Source organism: Akebia trifoliata, chromosome 11 (genome assembly GCF_017979445.1).
Source record: "Akebia trifoliata isolate Shusen 1 chromosome 11, ASM1797944v1, whole genome shotgun sequence".
NCBI lineage: Eukaryota > Viridiplantae > Streptophyta > Magnoliopsida > Ranunculales > Lardizabalaceae > Akebia > Akebia trifoliata.
Genome location: NC_141385.1, coordinates 43,308,110 through 43,327,868, shown reverse-complemented (window position 1 = coordinate 43,327,868; position 19,759 = coordinate 43,308,110). Strand labels below are relative to the sequence as shown.

At 34.9% G+C, this 19,759-nt stretch overlaps 1 protein-coding gene and 1 long non-coding RNA gene across 2 annotated transcripts; both read right to left on the bottom strand.

The window, feature by feature from the left end:
- Positions 1–1,927: 1,927 nt before the first annotated feature.
- LOC147391873 (uncharacterized) lies at positions 1,928–2,440 on the bottom strand. Its single transcript, XM_086459117.1, has one exon. It carries the CDS (start codon positions 2,438–2,440, stop codon positions 1,928–1,930), a length of 513 nt encoding a protein of 170 aa, XP_086315243.1.
- A 5,936-nt stretch (positions 2,441–8,376) lies between these two features.
- LOC147391872 (uncharacterized) lies at positions 8,377–16,429 on the bottom strand. Its single transcript, XR_015182666.1, has 4 exons — positions 16,287–16,429; positions 16,121–16,194; positions 9,080–9,156; positions 8,377–8,501 (listed from the first exon to the last, which is right to left on the bottom strand). It is a non-coding gene; the product is annotated as an uncharacterized LOC147391872 (long non-coding RNA).
- Positions 16,430–19,759: the final 3,330 nt, after the last annotated feature.

Genomic DNA, 19,759 nt, shown 5'->3' with positions numbered 1-19,759 from the left:
AACTCTATTCATTGATGTTAAAGGGTGTATGGGGCTAAGGTTTTAATTTGACTTATGTTAATATATTTTAGAATTTCTTTTTCTTTTTGTTCTAGATTTCTAAATGTAATGAGAGAATAATTAATTAAATTCTTTTATCAAAAAAAATATGATGATTATTATTAATCCCATAATTAAATAATTTATTTTTAATATCACCCTTGAGTCCTAGGCACAAGTTTAATCATGGATCATGAGCAACATTGTGGACCCAAAATTTGGGGCGTGACATAAACTCCAACACACCTTCAAGTTCTTGAATGCAATGCCCCTTAACTGCATTAACTCCATCGTGGGAATGGCACAAAGGTTCTGATTTTGAGACTCCAAAACTTTGGATTCAGTCCCAGCCAGCAATCTCTCATCCACCAAAGGGGCGTCTGAGGAGCACAGAGACTCAAACTCTTGCACCACAGCAATGCCGATCTCCTGAGGGTCATCGATGAAGCTCCCACCCTCTTTCTTTATTCTTTTAATGGAATTACAAGCAACTTGGATTTTTGCTGTCATATGAAAAAATTTAGTGTTTCTATCACCTTTTTGTAATCACAAGACCCTAGGCTTCTAGCTCCAAAGAGACTCTTCATGTTCAACCCACAAGGTGTAGTCCTTTGCACTCTATCACTCATCATTTATAAACTTCTTGTTCCCAACCTTCGTGTGCTAATAAAATCTCACTATCTTGGACCTTCTTTTCTGCTTTTTTTAGTTTGATCAAATCTAAAAGAAGGGGTTTTTTTGTTTTATAATTTTTTTATATTATAAGTATGATTTAAGACATAAACCTTAGAGGGCTGTGGTGTTACTTTTTCTTGACGTGGCACTCTCTCAATTATGGAAAAAGTGCTACAGGGAATTACAGGAAAAAAAATGCTACAAGGATCTACTCCCCAATAAAGCGGCAATGTTTCCAGTAGCTGATTCACATCTGTTGGTCAAGTTTTTAAATTTTAGGGATGGTATAGGGCGCCAATTTATTTCTTTAATTACTACATTAATAATGCTTTTTACCATGAATTCTTAAATTCACCCATGTGGCCATATCCTCATAAATAAATGATTAATGTAATGTACTCATCTTCTTCTTTGTCATTAACATATGGGTTGGGATCCATAGACTCATGAAAGTGAACTCATATGTTTGCACACAGTCTCAACTGTGTATTTTGAGATCCAATGGTTGAGATGTATCTTAGAGATTCATAATATATTCTTGAGATACATTTTTTGCTCCAACCGTTGGATATCACCTAAACATGGTCGGGATTGTGTGTGAACATATGAGATCACGTTTCATGATTATACGGATCCCAATTCCCTTCACATATATGTCTAAAAATAAATGCTAGGTCACAATTATAATTGTATGAAATGTCATGTGGGCAATGGCTCCACTATTTGGTACTATTATGGATCAATATTACAATCAGTGGTACTAAGAGAAGTAAGGCACCCTTCGGGTAGCAAGTTTAATTTGCAGATTTTATGCTCCAAATTCCAGAGACTCGCAATCCAGCACTAAGAGATGAGTAATAATTACTAATTGATAAGATTGAGGGGTTCTCTAGAGGATAATTTAGTTTTATTAAACCTTAAGGCTAATGCGCTTTCTTCTCTGTATCCAAAAATAGTAAGCTTTTTTCCTTTGATTTTTTTTTTCAAATCTTTAAAAAATAAACTTTATAAATTCTTTTTGCAAAATTTATTTCTATTTTCAACATATCAACACATTAAATTCAATTTTTCTAAAACCAGGCAGCCAAATAAAGTAACCAGCATTCTCAGATTTTTATTTCCTTCATTTCTTTCTAGGTATAGTTGTATTACATTGTTTTTTTTTAATAAGCCAGCAAACATTAATATAAAAGAAAAGAAAAGGAGAAACCGGTTACAATATTCTCAAAGATGGGAGGCTCATTTGGTCCCCACTAAGAGCTTTATGAGCAGAAGCTTCAAAAGAGGCAGACGAAGAAGTTGTAGAAGTGAAGGTTGCCAAGGCGTCAGCAATAGAGTTTCCCTCCCTAAAAACATGCTGAATCTCCCAAACAATGAATTGAAGATTCTTCTTGATCTCATAACAAGTTGATTCAAAATTCCAAGGGATTTTCAAGCTCTTAAAGGTGTTAACAATAAAAGCCAAGTCTGATTCTATGATCAATTTTTTATCAACCAAAAGCATCAAAGGAAGACCATGAAGAAAAGCTTGAAGTTCACAAAAATTATTAGTCACTACACCAATAAACTCGCACCCAGCAAAAAACATGGACCCTTGATCAGCTCCAAAAATGTAGCCTGTACCAGCTATGCCTGGATTTCCTCCGTTGGATACTTCAATATTTAACTTAAGCCAACCACACCATGGTTTTTCCCAACCAATCTGAATGATTTTCTTATGATTCATAGAAGGAGAATTGATGTCGTTAGAGACATATTGGACGTGCTAGAGTCCTATTAGGCTAGGGTTTTTATTTTGATTAGAATATTTAATTATTTAGGATTGTGTTAAAGCAAGAAGTATAATTGTTTTAGAATTCTTTCTTTCTTATTTAATTAGGATTTGTTTTTTTAATCAATTAGAGGTCTAACCTATCTAGGAAAATCTTGTTTTATTAAGAGTCTAGTTGCTAATATTATATATATAGAATATATGGGTCATTGTTTTGGGGTTCTTTTTTAGGAAGGAATAAATCAATAGTTGTTTTTGGTTGCAAAGTCTCTCAAGACTTGTTTGGGCGTGATCTACAACGTGGACTTCTTTCTTCTTCTTGACTCTATATTTTTCATATTTTTTTATACTTTTTTGGGTATTATTTTGTGGTTGCATCAAATCAGAACAGAGAAGTCAAAGTAGATATTGACAAGTTCATGTGACTACTAAAGAGACAAGGACTTTCATATCACGATGATGACGATGATTTGGATGATGCTGAAACTTCTTCAGAAGGCTTTGACCATCTCCATGCTCCGCATGACAAGTCAGGTTATCGAAACTTCAAAGGCTGGAAGAATAATCGTTCTAGAGAACGAACGAACGACTATGGTATTAAATTGAATTTTCCTGAATTCCATGGGGATCTTCATCCAAAGGCGTTCCTAAATTGGGTAAGTTCAGTTGAAAATTTCTTTGATTGGAAGGATCTCCCAGAAAATAAGAGGATGAAACTCATTGCCACATGATTACGAGGATTTGCTTCTTCTTAATGGGATCAAGTTTAAGCATCACGGATAAGGAAAGGAAAAGAAACATGGATTTCATCATGGAAGAAGATGAAAACTAGACTACGTGAGAAGTTTTTACCCATAGATTACGAGTAGATTCTTTTCAACGAATTCCAAAATCTTCAACAAGGTGACTACACTGTACAAGAGTACGTCGAGGAATTTTATCTCCTACAAACCCGTAACAACTTACAAGAAAGTGATGAACAAGTCGTAGCTCGTTACCGTAATGGCCTCCGTGTAGTTATCTAACACGAGATTACTCTTCAACGGATTTTGAAAGTGCATGATGCCTATCCATTAGCGATGCAAGCAGAAAACATGTTGAAAAGGAGGAACAATCAACCATACTTCACCTGCACTCCACAATCAATCATAGGAGGTCGTTCAATTGGTCGAGACCAACCACCAAATGATCCACTCCTCCTAGAACGGTCCCAAAAGATGCTGATAGGAGAACCATCTATACAGTTCCACATGTTACTCGTGATGGACGTCAAATCGAGAACTCCAATCCCTATGTTCGACCGACTCCTTTCAATTGTTACTATTGCGGAGATCCCGGACATAGATCCAATGAATGTCTACTACGAAAGAATGTGAATTACATAGCACTCGAGAATGAAGTATATGACAGTAAAGATGACCAATTCTATGAAGAACAAGTGCATGATAAGGAAGGAGTAGACGAGAAACAAGAGTTTGTCACAGAAGTTGTAGATGCTCAAACGTTTGTTATCCGATGTATTTTAACGGTACCTCGAACCCTTGCTCGTGAGGATTGGCTGCGAACCAATGTTTTTTGAACATACTATTTAGTAAGTGGAAAGGCATGCACTGTGATCATTGACGGCAAAAGCTATGAGAATATAGTTTTAGAAGAGATGGTAAATAAGCTCCAACTGCACACGGAAATACATCCAAGACCGAACTAGATGATTTAAGAAAGGGAATGAAGTTCCGATAACTAAAAGATGCCTCGTTCCATTCTCTATTCATGTCTATGAAGACAAGATTTGGAGCGATGTGGTTCTCATGGACGCGTGCCACTTGTTGTTGGGACGATCGTGGATCGACACACCATACATGATTGGTATGAAAATACCTACACATTCACACTTTGTGGGAAAAATATCATACTTGTACCACTTAAGGAGAAATCGATACAAGAAGAAAAAATAGTAGAAGGATCTAACTTGCTTACTTTGAATGAGTTTGAAGATACAATGCACAATGACGGGATGGTTTTTGTTATAGTTGGGAAAGACTCAACACCATTGACATCCATTCCTCGAGAGTTAGAGGCTATGATGAAGGATTTCAGTGACATAATGCCAGAAGACTCACCTCCAATGAGGGACATTCAACACCAGATTGACCTCATCCCAGGATCAAGCCTTCCAAATCAAGCAACTTATAGGATAAGTCCAAAGGAACATGATGAGTTACAACATCAAGTATATGAACTTATACGAAAATGCTTTATCAAAGAAAGCATGAGTCCATGTGCTGCTCCAACTTTACTCACTCCAAAGAAAGATGGATCGTGGAAGATGCGCATTGATAACAAGACTATCAACAAAATCACAGTGACATACCAATTTTCGATTCCACGCCTAGATGACATGATTGACATGTTAGTAGGAGCATGGATCTTCTCTAAAATTGATGTTTGGAATGGATATCAACAAATCACAGTTCAACCGGTGATGAAAGGAAGACTGTGTTCAAAACTCGTGAAAACTTATTCAAATAGCTAGTGATGCCATTTGGCTCACCAATGCACCAAACACGTTTATGCGCATGATGAATCACGTGTTACGACCCTTCATCGACAAGTTTGTTGTGGTGTATTTTGATGGCATCCTTATCTACAATTGGAATCTATAAGATAACTAAGATCATTTGCGTCAGGTACTCACCACATTACAATAAGAAAAATTATGTAAACTTGAAAAAGTGCACATTCATGACAAATAGTTTAGTATTTTTGGGCTATGTGGTATCGGCAGAGGGTATCCAAGTTGATCCCGAAAATGTGAAGGCTATCATGAAGTGGTCGACGCCTAGAAACATTGGTGAAGTCTGAAGCTTTCATGGACTTGCCACGTTTTATAGGCGTTTCATTAAAAAATGTAGTTCCTTGGTGGCTCCTATAACAAATTGCATGAAGGAAGGTACATTTGTTTGGACACCAAAAGCTCAACAAAGTTTCAATTGTGCTAAAGAAAAGATGAGTTCAGTACCAGTGCTCTCTACACCAAACTTTGACAAAATATTTGAAGTTGAGTGTGATGCAGTACATACTGGAATGGTGTCATACTTAGCCAAGAAGGAAGACTAATTGCCTTTTTCAGCGACAAAATTGAATGATACTCGAAAACAATATTCAATCGATAATGACGACATTACCTAATTTAACAGGAATTTATTCTTTACTCAGATCATGAGTCTCTAAAGTTCATTAATGGCCAACACAAACTCAACAAGTGACATGCCAAGAGGGTTTCTTTCTTACAAGAATACACTTTTTTGTTACGCCATAAAGCAAAGAGTCAAAACCGTGTGGCCGATGCCTTGAGTAGAAAAGTTGTCATGTTAGGGACAATGCAAGCAGAAGTTATCAGGTTGATGTACTCAAAGATATTTATGTGAAAGACGATTTTTTCAAGATATTTGGAAGATGTAAAGGAAAAAAGAAACTATAGAATATAATTTAAAGTCAAGATTTCTTTTCAAGGGAAATCGGCTATGTATTCTTGAAAGTTCTCTACGTCATGCCATCATTATCGAACTACATGCAGGAGGGTTAGCAGGAATTTTGGTCATGATAAGACCTTAACACTTGTCAAGGACAAATACTATCGGCCAAAGTTTCATCGGGACGTTATATAGTTCGTTGAAAGGTGTCGGATATGTCAAATTTCTAAGGGACATGCACAAAATACAGGATTGAATGCACCTTTACTAGTTCTAGAAGTCCCATGGAAAGACGTTAGCATGGATTTTGTACTAGGTTTACCTAGTACTTAGCGTGGAGTTGACTCGATCATGGTGGTAGTTGAACGATTCTCTAAAATGACCTACTTTGTGGCTTGTAAAAAGGCCATGGATGCAAGTCATGTGGCTTATCTATACTTTAGGGAGATTGTGAGGCTTCATGGTGTCCCAAAGACAATCACATCAGATCAAGACACGAAATTTATGAGTCACTTTTGATGAACTTTATGGGCAAAACTAAGGATCAAATTGCAGTTCTCTAATGTGTATCTTCCACAACAAGATGGACAAATGGAAGTGACAAATCAAAGCCTAGGTAATCTTTTGAGAAGCCTTGTAGGTGATCGTGTCAAACAATGGGATTTTGCTCTACCTCAAGTTGAATTTGCTTACAATAGTTCGACTAATCGATCTACGGGAAATTACCCTTTGAAATTGCATATGGACGGATATCAAATAATATTTTCTGATTTGGTTCCATTACCTACTACAAAGTGGGTGAGCGAAGATGCAAAGACTCTTGTTGTTAATGTCAAAGAAACTCATAATGAAGTTCGAAAAAAGTTAGAACAGAAAAATATGAAATATAAGGCAACAGCAGACATGCATCAAAAGAAAAAGATATTTCAAGAAGGTGATTTGGTCATGACTTATTTGCCTAAAAAAAGATTTCCAATGGGGATGTACAACAAGTTGAAATAAAAGAAGATTGGACCTTCCAAAGTTCTTCGAAAAATTAATGATAATGCTTATCATATTGAACTTCTTAAAGAATTTGACATTTCACCAATATTCACTATCTCAAATCTGTACACTTACCATGGTAAAGATACCAAAAGAGAAGATTATAAATGCAAAAATTTGTCTGGGATCGAATTCTCTCCAACCGAGGGAGAATGGTGCCGTTAGACACATATTAGACGTGCTAGAGTCCTATTAGACTAGATTTTTTACTTTGCTTAAAATATTTAATTGTTTAGGATTGTGTTAAAATAAGAAGTATATTTATTTTAGAATTCTTTCTTTCTTATTTAATTAAGATTTGTTTCTTAGTCAACTAAGAGTCTAGCCTATCTAAAAAAATCTTATTTTATTAGGAGTCTGTTAATATTATATATACATAATGTATATGTCATTGTTTTGGGATTTTTTTTAGGAATGAATCAATCAATAGTTGTTGGTTCAAAGTCTCTCAAGACTTGTTTGGGTGTGATCCACAACATGGACTTCTTTCTTCTTCTCGTCTCTATATTTTTTCATATTTATTTATAATATTTCGTTAGGTTTTAATTTGTCGCTGCATCAAGAAGGAAGTAAATAATTAAGATCAAACAACAGCTCCCTTATTTTTGAAATTACTGAAGCTATATTCCAACGAGATCCTTCAAAGATAATGTGATTCCTTGCAATCCAAATAAAACAAAGGTAACCCAAGGAATTTTGCTATACTTACACCATGAGATAATGGAAGATAAGCACCAAAAATGGGAAATGAAAAGCCCCAACTCTCTACAAAGACTAATCCAAACTTCTGCAATTGAACCACACGAGAAGAAAAGATGCTTCAATGATTCCTCCTTCCTACAGATGCAACACATGGAAGGAAAAGTAAAACCCATCTTCTTTGAACGTCTTCAACCAGAATTGATTTATGCATGAGTTTGCCACAAAAGGTTTTAATTTTAGTTGGGAAAGAGATCTTCCACAGAACTGACCAATAAATGTTTGAAGGGCAATGGGTTCGAACACAGCCAAGCAGAAGAAGATAAGAAATTACCTGAGGGTTCGTGCTTCCATATAGTGCGATCAGCTCTACATCAGCAGATAATCAAGTTGCTGCAAAAATTAGCAACATCATCTTGATGGACATCCAGACTTGATGTGCTTTCTGAAAATATTTTCCTTACAATTTCTTATATTTTAATGGAGAAATAGAACAAAAGTTGGCTGTTTTGCTGTAGGATATTTATAGACAGAACTAACCTAATTTACTAGTTAAATTTTAATTTGTTGTGGAGAAGATATGGGAAAAATATAATACATTCTCAGAATGGTCTCACAAATTACTAGATCCAATTTTCAAGATAATTTCAAAGTTTATCAGGTTAATTAGTATCCCCCAACCATAAATAACTGAAAACATTCAATAATGTCTAAGTCCCTTAACTCAATAGTCCCATAAGAAAATAAAGGTCTTCCTGTCGCACAACTCCATGCTTGATTGACAATCCTTCAACTAAAATCTGACAAAAAACATTTGTAGGCATGAGCATTGATGACCTCATCATAGTAAGAAAAATATAATTAAATTATAACATGCATGTTTTAAAAATATGCTCAGCAAAATATATATATTTTTTGAAAATATATAAGAAATGTCGATTTTCTTATATATCCTTCTTACCACAATTTTCATCCCAGCTTCACCATATCATCTTGTCGATTTTCTCACCAGCTAGCTAACCTCTCAAATCTCTGTAGCAGGATCATCCTCAAAACAATTTAGGGCTTCTCACCCAAGGATCAATTGACCCGAACTTACTAATCATAATTGGGTGCTCGTTTATTTTCATTTCTAATATATTTCTTATGCCAGGCATGCACATATCTTTTTCTTTTTTTCTTTTTTTTTTTTGATAAGCAAGCAAGTATTTTATTAAAAGAAAAAGGAAAAGGAAAAAAAATTAAAGACACCTTGTGTTTGGGAGACCTAATTTGTCCCCAACAAACTCCTTGCGAGCCAACATTAAAAATCAGGGAATACAATATTACGTTGAAATCTTAAATACTAATTATATCATAAGGGAAGAATACACTATACCTGACTTTCTTGTATAACAATTCTTTTAGATCTTCTACAAGTCTCCACTTCCTCTCCTTGATGCTTTAGAAGTTCTCCTAATGAATGAAAGTGATGGAGTTCAAGATGAATTATTGAAGGAGAAATTTGAAGATTTGGGATGTAAAAACAGTGTGAGTGCAATTATATGACAGAATATGAGGTGGAAAATAAATAAATTTAAGAAGCTACCCCACATCCCTCACCCCCCCCCCCCCCCTCCCCCAACCAACCAACCAACCAACCACACACACACAAAAATGTCCTATTGCCCTAGATGGCCTCTTCATCATCCCCACGATTTTGTCACTTCAAACTCTCCAAGCACCCCATGCTCATGGGTGATCTAAAGCTTCTATTGTTTTCCTTGATAAGTCTTTTGCCTAGAATTTATTAAAAAGTAAAACACCTAAAATTTGGCCCAAAACTGACCATTTTACCCTGAGGAAGCATCCCACGGTGTTCAAGTTTCTTAGGAGACCTTGACGTCTCCTAATTTTATTTTTTTTCCAAATTACTCCAACATTGATACATCCCCTCTCCATGGTTTTAACTTTAAAAACTATTTTTTTTTTTAATTAAATAATTTCCTCCAAAACAAGGGAGTTCGATGTCACATTATGAGAAGTGCATGTTCTAGCCCTGCTCATGAGTCATGATAAGAGTTAGATGGTTGTTACTTCATCTTGCAGTGGAGTAGAAAAGGAGTTAATTATGTAGGTATCTGAGCTGACTGTATCGCAATGTAACTCATATTACTATTTCATTCCTTACAGATTGTTTCTCATTGACAGCTCGGTTTCCTTCGCCTAGTAAAACTCCAAGGAGACCAAATTAAATGATTTTCAAAACTTTTGAATATGAGGAACTTGAAATAAGTACTATCTACTCAATGCTAACGCATTGGGCATAAATATATAAACAGAAGTTTCCTATAAAGTCGTAATCAATGTAGCCAAATCCGCCCCCTAGAGCATTTGTAATGCCTGAAAGGAGAGGCCTATCTTTGGCGTGTTGATCAATGATAGTGGATATGCCAGATAAATTTTAATATATCTCATTTTCAATTTCTCATGTCTTTTGGGAAAGGAATAAGTCATATGTTGCATTGACAAAGGAAATATATATAGAACGTTCACAAGTGAAAATGATCTCTCTTCTCATTGTCCTACTACTATAAAGTAATCAAACCTAATGTTTAAATATTCGATCAAAGAATGGAACAAAAAATATTTTGGTAATATTCATGACCGAAAAGAAAGATCAAAGGAAAAACTGCATCAAGTTCAAAAAATGATTCAGAAACGTCCAATGGAGAGTTCTTTGCAAAATCAAGAGGTGGTAGCATTGAGGACTTACAATGAGGAACTCGATATCGAAAAACAATTGTATAGGTAGAAGTCAAGGATTCAATGGCTTCGAAAGGGGGACAGAAATACCAGATTTTTTTATTCTTCAGTGGCGACAAACTTTGCAAAGAATGGTATAGTGGAATTGAAAATAGATGAAGGATTCTGCTCAGAGATGAAGATAATATTGGAGCTTGGGCAACACAGTATTATACTTCAATGTTCCATAATCCGAATCATTTTGTAAGTATTCCAGTGCCTTTTATTTCTAAATTTTCTGCGAATCATGTGCATATTTTATCAAGACCTGTCAGTAAGGAGGATATAAAATCTGTCATTTTTTATTCCCTGAGAAATCAATCACCAAGTCTGAATGGTTTTGGAGTAGAATTCTTCACCGATTTTTGGGATGATGAGGATGATGTGTGTGAGGTGGTGATGGATTTTTTCAATAAAGGGAAATTGCTATTAATACAACATTAATTTGTTTGATCCTTAAGGAGGAGAATGCTAATCGTCTTGAAAAGTTTAGACCCATTGCCCTTTGCAATTTCATTTATAAAATCATTTTCATGTTGTTAGCTAATAGATTAGCAACCTGTCTTCCTCATATAATTTCGCCTAACCAGTCGACTTTTGTTAAGGGTAGAAAAATCCAGGATAACATTTTGATTGCCCATGAAATGGTTCATAATTATCATAGTCCAGCTTCTCTGCAGTCTTTTTGTGCAAAAATAGATATAGAAAAACCTATGATTGTGTCAATTGGAAATTTTTGAAGTCGATTCTAATTCAATTGTGTTGTCCTATTGGTTGGATAGATAGAGTTATGGAATGTGTGTCCACGCCAAGTTTTTCAATTCTTATTAATGGATCTTCCCATGGATTTTTTAGGAGTGAGAGAGGGTCGTGTCAAGGAGACCCACTATCTCCTTATTTGTTTACAATAGTTATGGAAGCCTTCTCTTATATTCTAAATCAAAAAATTTCTTCAAATCAGTTGATCATTCCTAATATTTTAGGCGTTCCAGGAGTGTCCCATTTGATATTTGCGGATGATGATTTAATCTTTGCAAATAATGATGTATTTTCAGCTTTATCTATTCGAGATGTCCTGAATCTTTTCTACAGTATTTCAGGTCTTAAAGTTCATGAAGGAAAGAGTCAAGTTTTTTTCAGTGAATCCTCCAAAAATCAAAATCATATTCTGTCGATTCTTGGATTCTCGAAGGGGAATTTTCCTATTAAATATTTGGGTCTTCCTTTTTTCTCTTCTAGATTAACGCACTCACTTTGTCAACCTTTGATTGATAAAGTTGCTAAAAGGGTGGAAGGGTGGAAATCAAAATTGTTATCTTATGCGGGGAGATTAAAACTCATTAAATTAGTCTTATCGAGTTTTCAAATATATTGGTCAACGTCTTTCAATATCCCGGTGAGTGTCTTGAAAAAAATTGAGAATGCTCTGAATAATTTATTGTGGAGTGGTCCTTCCTTGTTGGTTCTATCCATCCTATTAGTTAGGGAAAAATTTGCAAATCCTTTGATAAGGGATGTATTGGCATTCGACGACTTAGGGATATCAATAAAATTAGCAGGGCTAAATGATTTTGGCACTTGTTGGAAAATAATTCTCTTTAGGCAGAATGGATGAGAGCTCGATATGTGGGAAAGGGGGATATTTGGGGATGCCATCCTCCAAATAATGTTTCATGGACATGGAGAGGTATCTTGAAAGAAAGAGAATTTGTCAGGAAGCATGTTCGATTCTTGATTGGAGATGGTGCAGGCACTAAAATATGGAGAAACCCTTGGCTACATGAAGGAAGTATTATTTTTAGATTTAAAATCGAATTATTAATCAATTCGATAGTCACAAGAATGTAGTGATTTGAGATTTCATTGTAGAGAAGAGATGGGTGTTTTCGAGACCATATAATGATCGTATGAAAGAAATTATTGACATTATTTCAGTTACTCAAGTTTCTAAGATGCTGTTAAAAGATAAAATAATATGGTGATTAACAACAAATGGGCTATTTTCTTCGAAATCAACTTATGAAGTGTTAGATGAAGATCGGGTGTCAGTGGGATATAGAAAAATTATTTGGAGTAATAAGGGCATTCCACGTTCTTCTTTTATTGCTTGGTTAGCGATTCAAAGGAAATTATTGACTGTGGAAAACCTTAATAAGAGGAGTTTTAAATGGGTATCTAGGTGTGCATTGTGCAATAATAACCAGGAAACAAATGACCATATTTTTTTTCAATGTCCATATACTTGATGGATCTAGAAACATTGTTTGCAAAAATTTGAAATTATAAGAGTTGGCATAAGGACAATTAAGGAGGAACTGCAGGTACTCAACAACATGTTATTTCTGGAAAAACATATTCAATAGATGTTGTTTTTAATGTTCTATGCAGTGATCTACCTTTGCTAGAAAGAAAGAAATCATCGGTTTTTTGATGAATTGTTTGTTCAAAATGAGGTGATTCTAAAACAGGTAGAGGAGGTAGTGAGGCATCGGTTTGAAGGGTTGATCGTTGTCAATAAAAATACAAAGGTTACGTTGTAGATTTTGAAGAACTGGAAATGTGGTTTTTCGTTGGTACCAAATGTAGTTCAACGCCTATCGTGGGTACCTCCAGTGGATAATGTGCTGAAGATAAACACAGATGGATCGTTATCAACTCAAGGAGTGGGTTTCGGGTTCATTAGGAGAGATAAAGATGGATTAATTCATTTTACTGCATGGAATAATAGCAAGAAGGAGACATAATTCAAATTGAAATCCAAGTGATACCAGAAGCAATGCGTGTTGCAAGAATGAAAGAATTCAAACAAATTCTAATCTTATCAGATTCGTTGTATTCTATTAAGTGTATAAATGGAGATTTTAGTCCTTCATGGAAGTATGCAGAGACGCTGATGGAGATTGCGGACATAGCTCGAGAGTTTGATGAATGTGAATTTGAATTCAAATGGAGAGAAGCAAACAGAGCAACGGATTTTTTAGCAAAATTGGGGGCTGTGATTTTTTACTAATTCAAGATAGTTCTAATGTACCTCAAGATCTTCTAAGAATTCTAGAAGAAGATTTATCATGTATCTACACTCGTTAGAAGTGTTTTTAGAGAGGGGTCCCTTCAACCCCAGCTTACCAATCAAAAAAAAAATAATAATAGAAAAAGTCATTAATAAAATCTTTTGTCGTATGTGGGAAGACTTGAATTAATTAAATCTGTCTTATCAAGTTTTCAACTCTATTGGTCTGCTTTTTTCAATATCCCGATGAGTGTGTTGAAAAAGATTGAGAAAATTCTTAACAATTTTTTGTGGAGTGATCTCTTTTTTGAGCGTTCTATTCATCCAATCAGTTGGGCTACAATTTGTAGTTCGTTTGAAAAAGGAGGACTTGGCATTCAACGTCTTAGGGATATAAACAAAATTGGTATGGCTAAATTATTCTGGAGACTGGTGGAAAATAAATCCCTATGTGCTGAATGGATGAGAAGCGATATGTGGGGGATGCAGATATCTGGGGATGCCAACCCCCAAATAATGCATCTTGGGCATGGTGAGGTATTTTAAATGAGAGAGAATTTGTTAGAAAGCACGTCCGATTTTTAATTGGAAATGGGGAAGACATGTACATATGGAAAGATCCTTGGTTACAAGAAGGGAGCATTATTTCCAGATTTGACAACCAAGCTATAAATCAGTTCGATAGTCACTCGAATGCAGTTATTCGAAATTTTATTGTGGACAGAACGTGGGTGTTTCCAAGACCATATAATGATCGCATGCAAACAATTATTGATATCATTTCAAATAGACCAATCCCTAAGATGCTGATGAGAGATAGAATAATTTGGAAACTTACATCAAATGACCAATTCTCGTCTAAATCTGCTCACGAGGTGCTATGTGAAACGCAAGAGTCAGTGGGTTGGAAGAAAATTATTTGGAGTAAATGTATTCCAGGGTTTTCTTTTATTGCGTGGTTAGCGGTTCAGAAAAGACTTTCTACAGTGGAAAATCTAAATAAGAGGGGCTTCAAATGAGTGTCTAGATGCTCTTTGTGTTATAGCCATCAAGAGACAAATGACCATTTGTTCTTTCAATGTCCATATACTAGATGGATCTGGATTCAGTGTTTAAAGAAGTTTGGAATTTTGCGAGTAGGAGTGGACTCAATAGAGGCGGAAATTCAAATGATTAAGAGTGTGCGATTTCAGTGTAAACAGATAAAGCAATTGCTTTATGCTTCTTTTTGTGTAGTGGTTTACTATTGTTGGAAGGAAAGAAATCAGAGAGTTTTTGTAGAAATTAATTCCCCAAAGAAAGTTGTTTGGAAATAGGTTGGAGAGGTGATTCAAAATCGGTTTGATGGCTTAGCGATTGAGGAAAGATTTAGTCATGTATATGGGCAGATTTTAAACAATTGGAGCTGCTGCTACTCCATTGTTAATTCAGATTTAAAGCTCATTTCTTGGTCAAACCCAGAGGAGGACGTGGTGAAAATTAATACTGATAGAGCTCGATCAATGCAAGGCTCGGGTTTGGGGTTTATTGGCAGAAATAGCGATGGTACATTACTTTTTGTAGGCTGGAGCAATATTTCTGCAGATGACATTATCCAAATTGAGTTGCAAGCAATATTAGAAGCTATGAGATATGCAAGAGCGAGGGGATTGAATCGTATTCTGATTTCCTCTGATTCGTTATACTCTATTAAATGCATAAAGAATGAAATCGTTTCATCATGAAAATATGAGGAAATATTGTTGGAAATTGCATAATAGAGCCAAAATTTTGTGAGTTGTTCGTTTGAATTTATGTGGAGAGAAACAAATCGAGCAGCGAATTATTTAGCGAAATTTGGTACTTATTCAGATGGTTTTTTCGTTATTGAAGATATATGTAATGTTCCTTAAGAAGTTTTGACAATTATTGAGGAAGACTTAATCTGTACCTACACTCATTAGTAGTGTTTCAGGGTGGGGTCCCTTTAACCCCAACTTATCAATTAAAAAAAAAAAATTCAATGGCAATATAAGGGAGCTAGGGGTTTTCAAACCTCTAAACTAAGTTACGATTTTTATGATCTCAACAAACTCGAAGATCAGAGACGAGACTGGGGAGATGGAGGCGATCAATAAGCTCACTAGACAATGTAACAAGATAATAAATAAAAAAAACAGACAGATTCTCAATCAAGGCAGGAGAAGACAGAAGAAAAAAAAATTGATTTGATGGTAAATCTTGTCCTATAAATGGGAATGGAATTAAATTAGAGGGAGATAGGTAGAGAAATTGTGGGGTGAATTGTTATGAGTAACCTAATGCAAAATATTATATCTCTAGTTGTTTAGAATGAGGATTTACATCATGGGGTTGCCAACACATGACCCTGTTCACTAATTAAGAACTTTAGGTATTCAGACTCATTATACCACCAACAACAGGATGCATGTTATAAATTGTATATAATATAGCATATCGTGGTCTCATTAGATTTTTTTTAGTATTAAACATAGTGAAGGTATAGTTGATCATCCAACAATCGATAGAATTTCAATTTCTAATGAAAAGAAACTCATTAGGTAATTCAGATTACCTTAGGGACATTAATGTGAGTTTTATGTGAGAATAGAGCATATAAATTACCTTTTAAGAGATGCAATAAATTCTTTTTTTGATAGCTTCTTCATTTCCACTAATTCTTTCTCATAAATATTTAGCTGCAAAGCACACATAAACCTCGTTAATTAACTAACAAATGACTAAAAAGTTCAATAGGTACCAATGGAATTGTTAATCAACAATAACATACAGGGAAGTTTGTTGTTGCGCTGGTGCCCCAATACTTAAGAGAAGCCAAATCATAAGCCCTAGCAGCTTTCTCTTCTATTTCATAACTACCTATTAAAGAATAAATAATTACAAAAAAAAAAAAAAAATCATATTTTAAGTTTACATTGAAAAATTAAGGATCGAGAAAAGTAGTAGGTACTAAATGCGTGAAACATTAAAATTTAAAGAACAATAATAATCGATAAGGTAGGGTACTAAAGTAAATGAAAGTTAACTTACCCAAATAGACTGCGAGATATGAAGAAGCAACCAGTATATCCGTGATAACAAACCAAAATAGTTAGGAAGCCGTAAGAAGGATATTTGGAAAACCCTAAAATCAATTTTTTTTAAAAGAAAAAAAGAAAAGAAAGAAGTTAGAACTAGAATGTTTACTTTGGTGCCCTTTCCTTGGCTGTCCCTCTCTTTTATAACTGTTATCCCATATATGGGCTTCATATTTTCTTGTCCATCGGTTCCTACTAACACCAAAAATCCAAAAAAAGTTCACTTCTTTTTTATTTTTTTTATACATAAACAAAGTATGCAAAACTGCACAAATAAACCAAAATAAATAGGTACTTACCGTGTTACACCCCGATATTGTGAGCTTCTTCTTTCTCCAAACGGAAGGGAGGATCTTAGTGCAAGTGGAGTTAAGTTACTTCCACCATTACAATGCTCATCAGAAGTAGAGTTTTGGACTGACTGAGGAATGTAGAAGGAGGCATTGTCATCATAGAGGGTAGTTTTATCTTGGTTAAAGGCAGAAAGATTAAAATGATCCGATGGGTTGTCAGATTTTGCAGCTGCCAAAAAATTATTGTCTCCGGATTGAAGGTTGATTAAATTCCACTCTGAAAAATCTCAGTAAGTGTAGTAAGTGATAAAGAACATTAAGAGACCCACAAAAGAGATAATGATTCAATAAAAAATTAGGGAATTACTAATTAAAATCCAATGGAAGATGAGAATCTGAAAAATCAATCTTGTTTCTTATGTTCCTTCGGTTGCAAAAAAGCAAGGGTTTTAGCTTAATTGCACAATGCAATATCGAAGTGGATCTTCTTGGCGTTAGTCTAATTGGAACACTTTCATCATTCAAACACTTACCAGCAGTAGGGTTTTCAACTTGTTGAGGAGTACAATATGAGGGGTTGTCAAAATTTGTAGATTGATTTTGGTTGAACACAGCCAGAAAATCATCCTTAAGATCTTCATTCTCTATGTATTGGAACTTGACTAAATTCCAATTTGAAAATTTACAAAAAGAGTAATAATAGATAAAAATAAAAAATAAAAAGTAAATAAATATTGTAATTGCAACATTGAATATATAAGAAGATTTTCTTAGTGGTGCAGGTCCAATTAAATTATTTTCATCACTACTTGGAAAAAAAGTATTTAAAATAATATGTAATTGCTTTCATCATCTCATTTAAACGCTTACCAACAGTAGAATTTTCAATTGGCTGCTGAGTACAACATGAGAGGTTCTCAAAATTTGTGGGATTATCTTGGTTAAATGCAGTCAAGTCATCTAGAAGATCATCCATATTAATGAGTTCCTTGTCGCCACGTTTTGAGTCAACTAAATTCCACACTGAAAATTTTCAGTAAGAGTCTTAATCAAAAAAATATTAAGATAAAAGGAAGAATTTAGGATTAAATAAAAATTAGGGATATCCTAACATTAAATGCAGATATTAGATGTTAACAACCTACAAAATCATGATATTTCTAAAATTTAAACTTGCTTTGGTTTTAGTAGGAAAAAAATAAAACAGCAAAGGTTTTAGTATAAGGAAAATGCTACACTGACTTCGTACGACACTACCCCCAGCACTGTGCTGATGTGGTGGTGTGCTGCTTTTCCTAGAGATACAAGTGCAATACCCTCGAGGAATATCAATGATTCTTTGAAAAATTGCGTTGTAAAAAGTGTCGTTGAATGCCAGTGTAGCATGGCTCTTTTAGCTTATAAAACAAAACAAAACAAAAAAGCACGGCTCTTTTAAAATAATTGTACCATCACAAAATTACACTAAAATCTTTTCTTTTATTACTAAATGACAAATTAAGGTCATTTTTTATGGGTGTTTATGAAATGAGTATAATTTGGAGGGAAATTTCCCACACTTTTCACAAAAATCCCATTCCGGCTCACTCTTTACTCTAGCGCCCAAAATAGGAAGAATGAGATTGCAGGTTTTTCAAAATGGCAATCTCTTGTTTGGATATAAAATAGCGAGATCATTGATATTTATTTAAAAAATGACAATCTTGTAGGTAATAAAAGTGGTGATCTCCAGATTCATTTTCTAAATAAATATCAGCGATCGCACTGCCTTATATCAGGGAAATCGTCACTCTCAAATGAGTATGATGTTGCTCTTTTGGTTTGGGATCTAAAATGAACTCTGAACCGGAATTGGAATTTTGTCATATTTAGCTCACGAAATGGTAATTTTCCTGTTTGGAGGTTTCTAAGCGCCAATGCTTGAATTACAACCCCCCAAAAAACACACACACACACACACACACGCACACACGCGTGCACACGCAAGAAAAACAAAAATACCTTCAATTGGTAAGTGTGTTTCAGTGGAGCTGCCCGTCAACCAGGGAGAGAAGTTTGTGGGAGAGAAAGGCAAAGGCTGCCCGTCAGGGGAAGTTATGGGGTCCATATATCTTTACAGACTCTCCTGGAAAAAATAAGGCCAGATAGAAATAGAGAAAAGAAAGGTTTTTCAGTTGACTTATGTACTAACAGACAACATGCATGGTTAGCTCACTCCCTGACACCAGAATTTTTGTTAGTAAAGAATATGAGATTTTCTATGAGAGAGAAAGAGGGGATGATTTAATATGAGATTAGTATTTCTATTACATATTTCAAAGTTATGGAGTCCATAGATTTTCAATTCAGGAAAAAAAATATTAATATATCTTATAGAATAATGTTGAAGTGACTTCCTGCGACACTGTGTCCAACGCTGTTTTAAATTGGAGCTCTGCAAAGAACCATTGATGCTTCCTCATGATATGAGTGAAAATCATATATAGTACTGTGTGACATGACGTCAACTCAGTGTCGAACAAAGTGTCCTGCACAGTCACCGTAGCATTGTTCAATAATAAAAGCTATAACCCTACTAAAGTTTCCTTTCCTTTCCTTTATTATTGTTCTCCTCCACCAAACCCACAGCTGAAATGCGTGCATGAGCTTTTTTTTCTTTCTGATGGGTAAGTATGGGCTATGAAGGGCACCACCATATTCATTATAAAAGAGGCTAAATCCACAAGAAGTTACAATATGAGTCCTCTAACAGAATTAAAGACAAATTAAACATGAGGAACATTTGACAGATCAATAGAAGCTAAATTAATAGACGACAAAACACATGTTCTAGCTCCCAATAGGCCATTCTATTGGACTCTCACCAAGCAAAT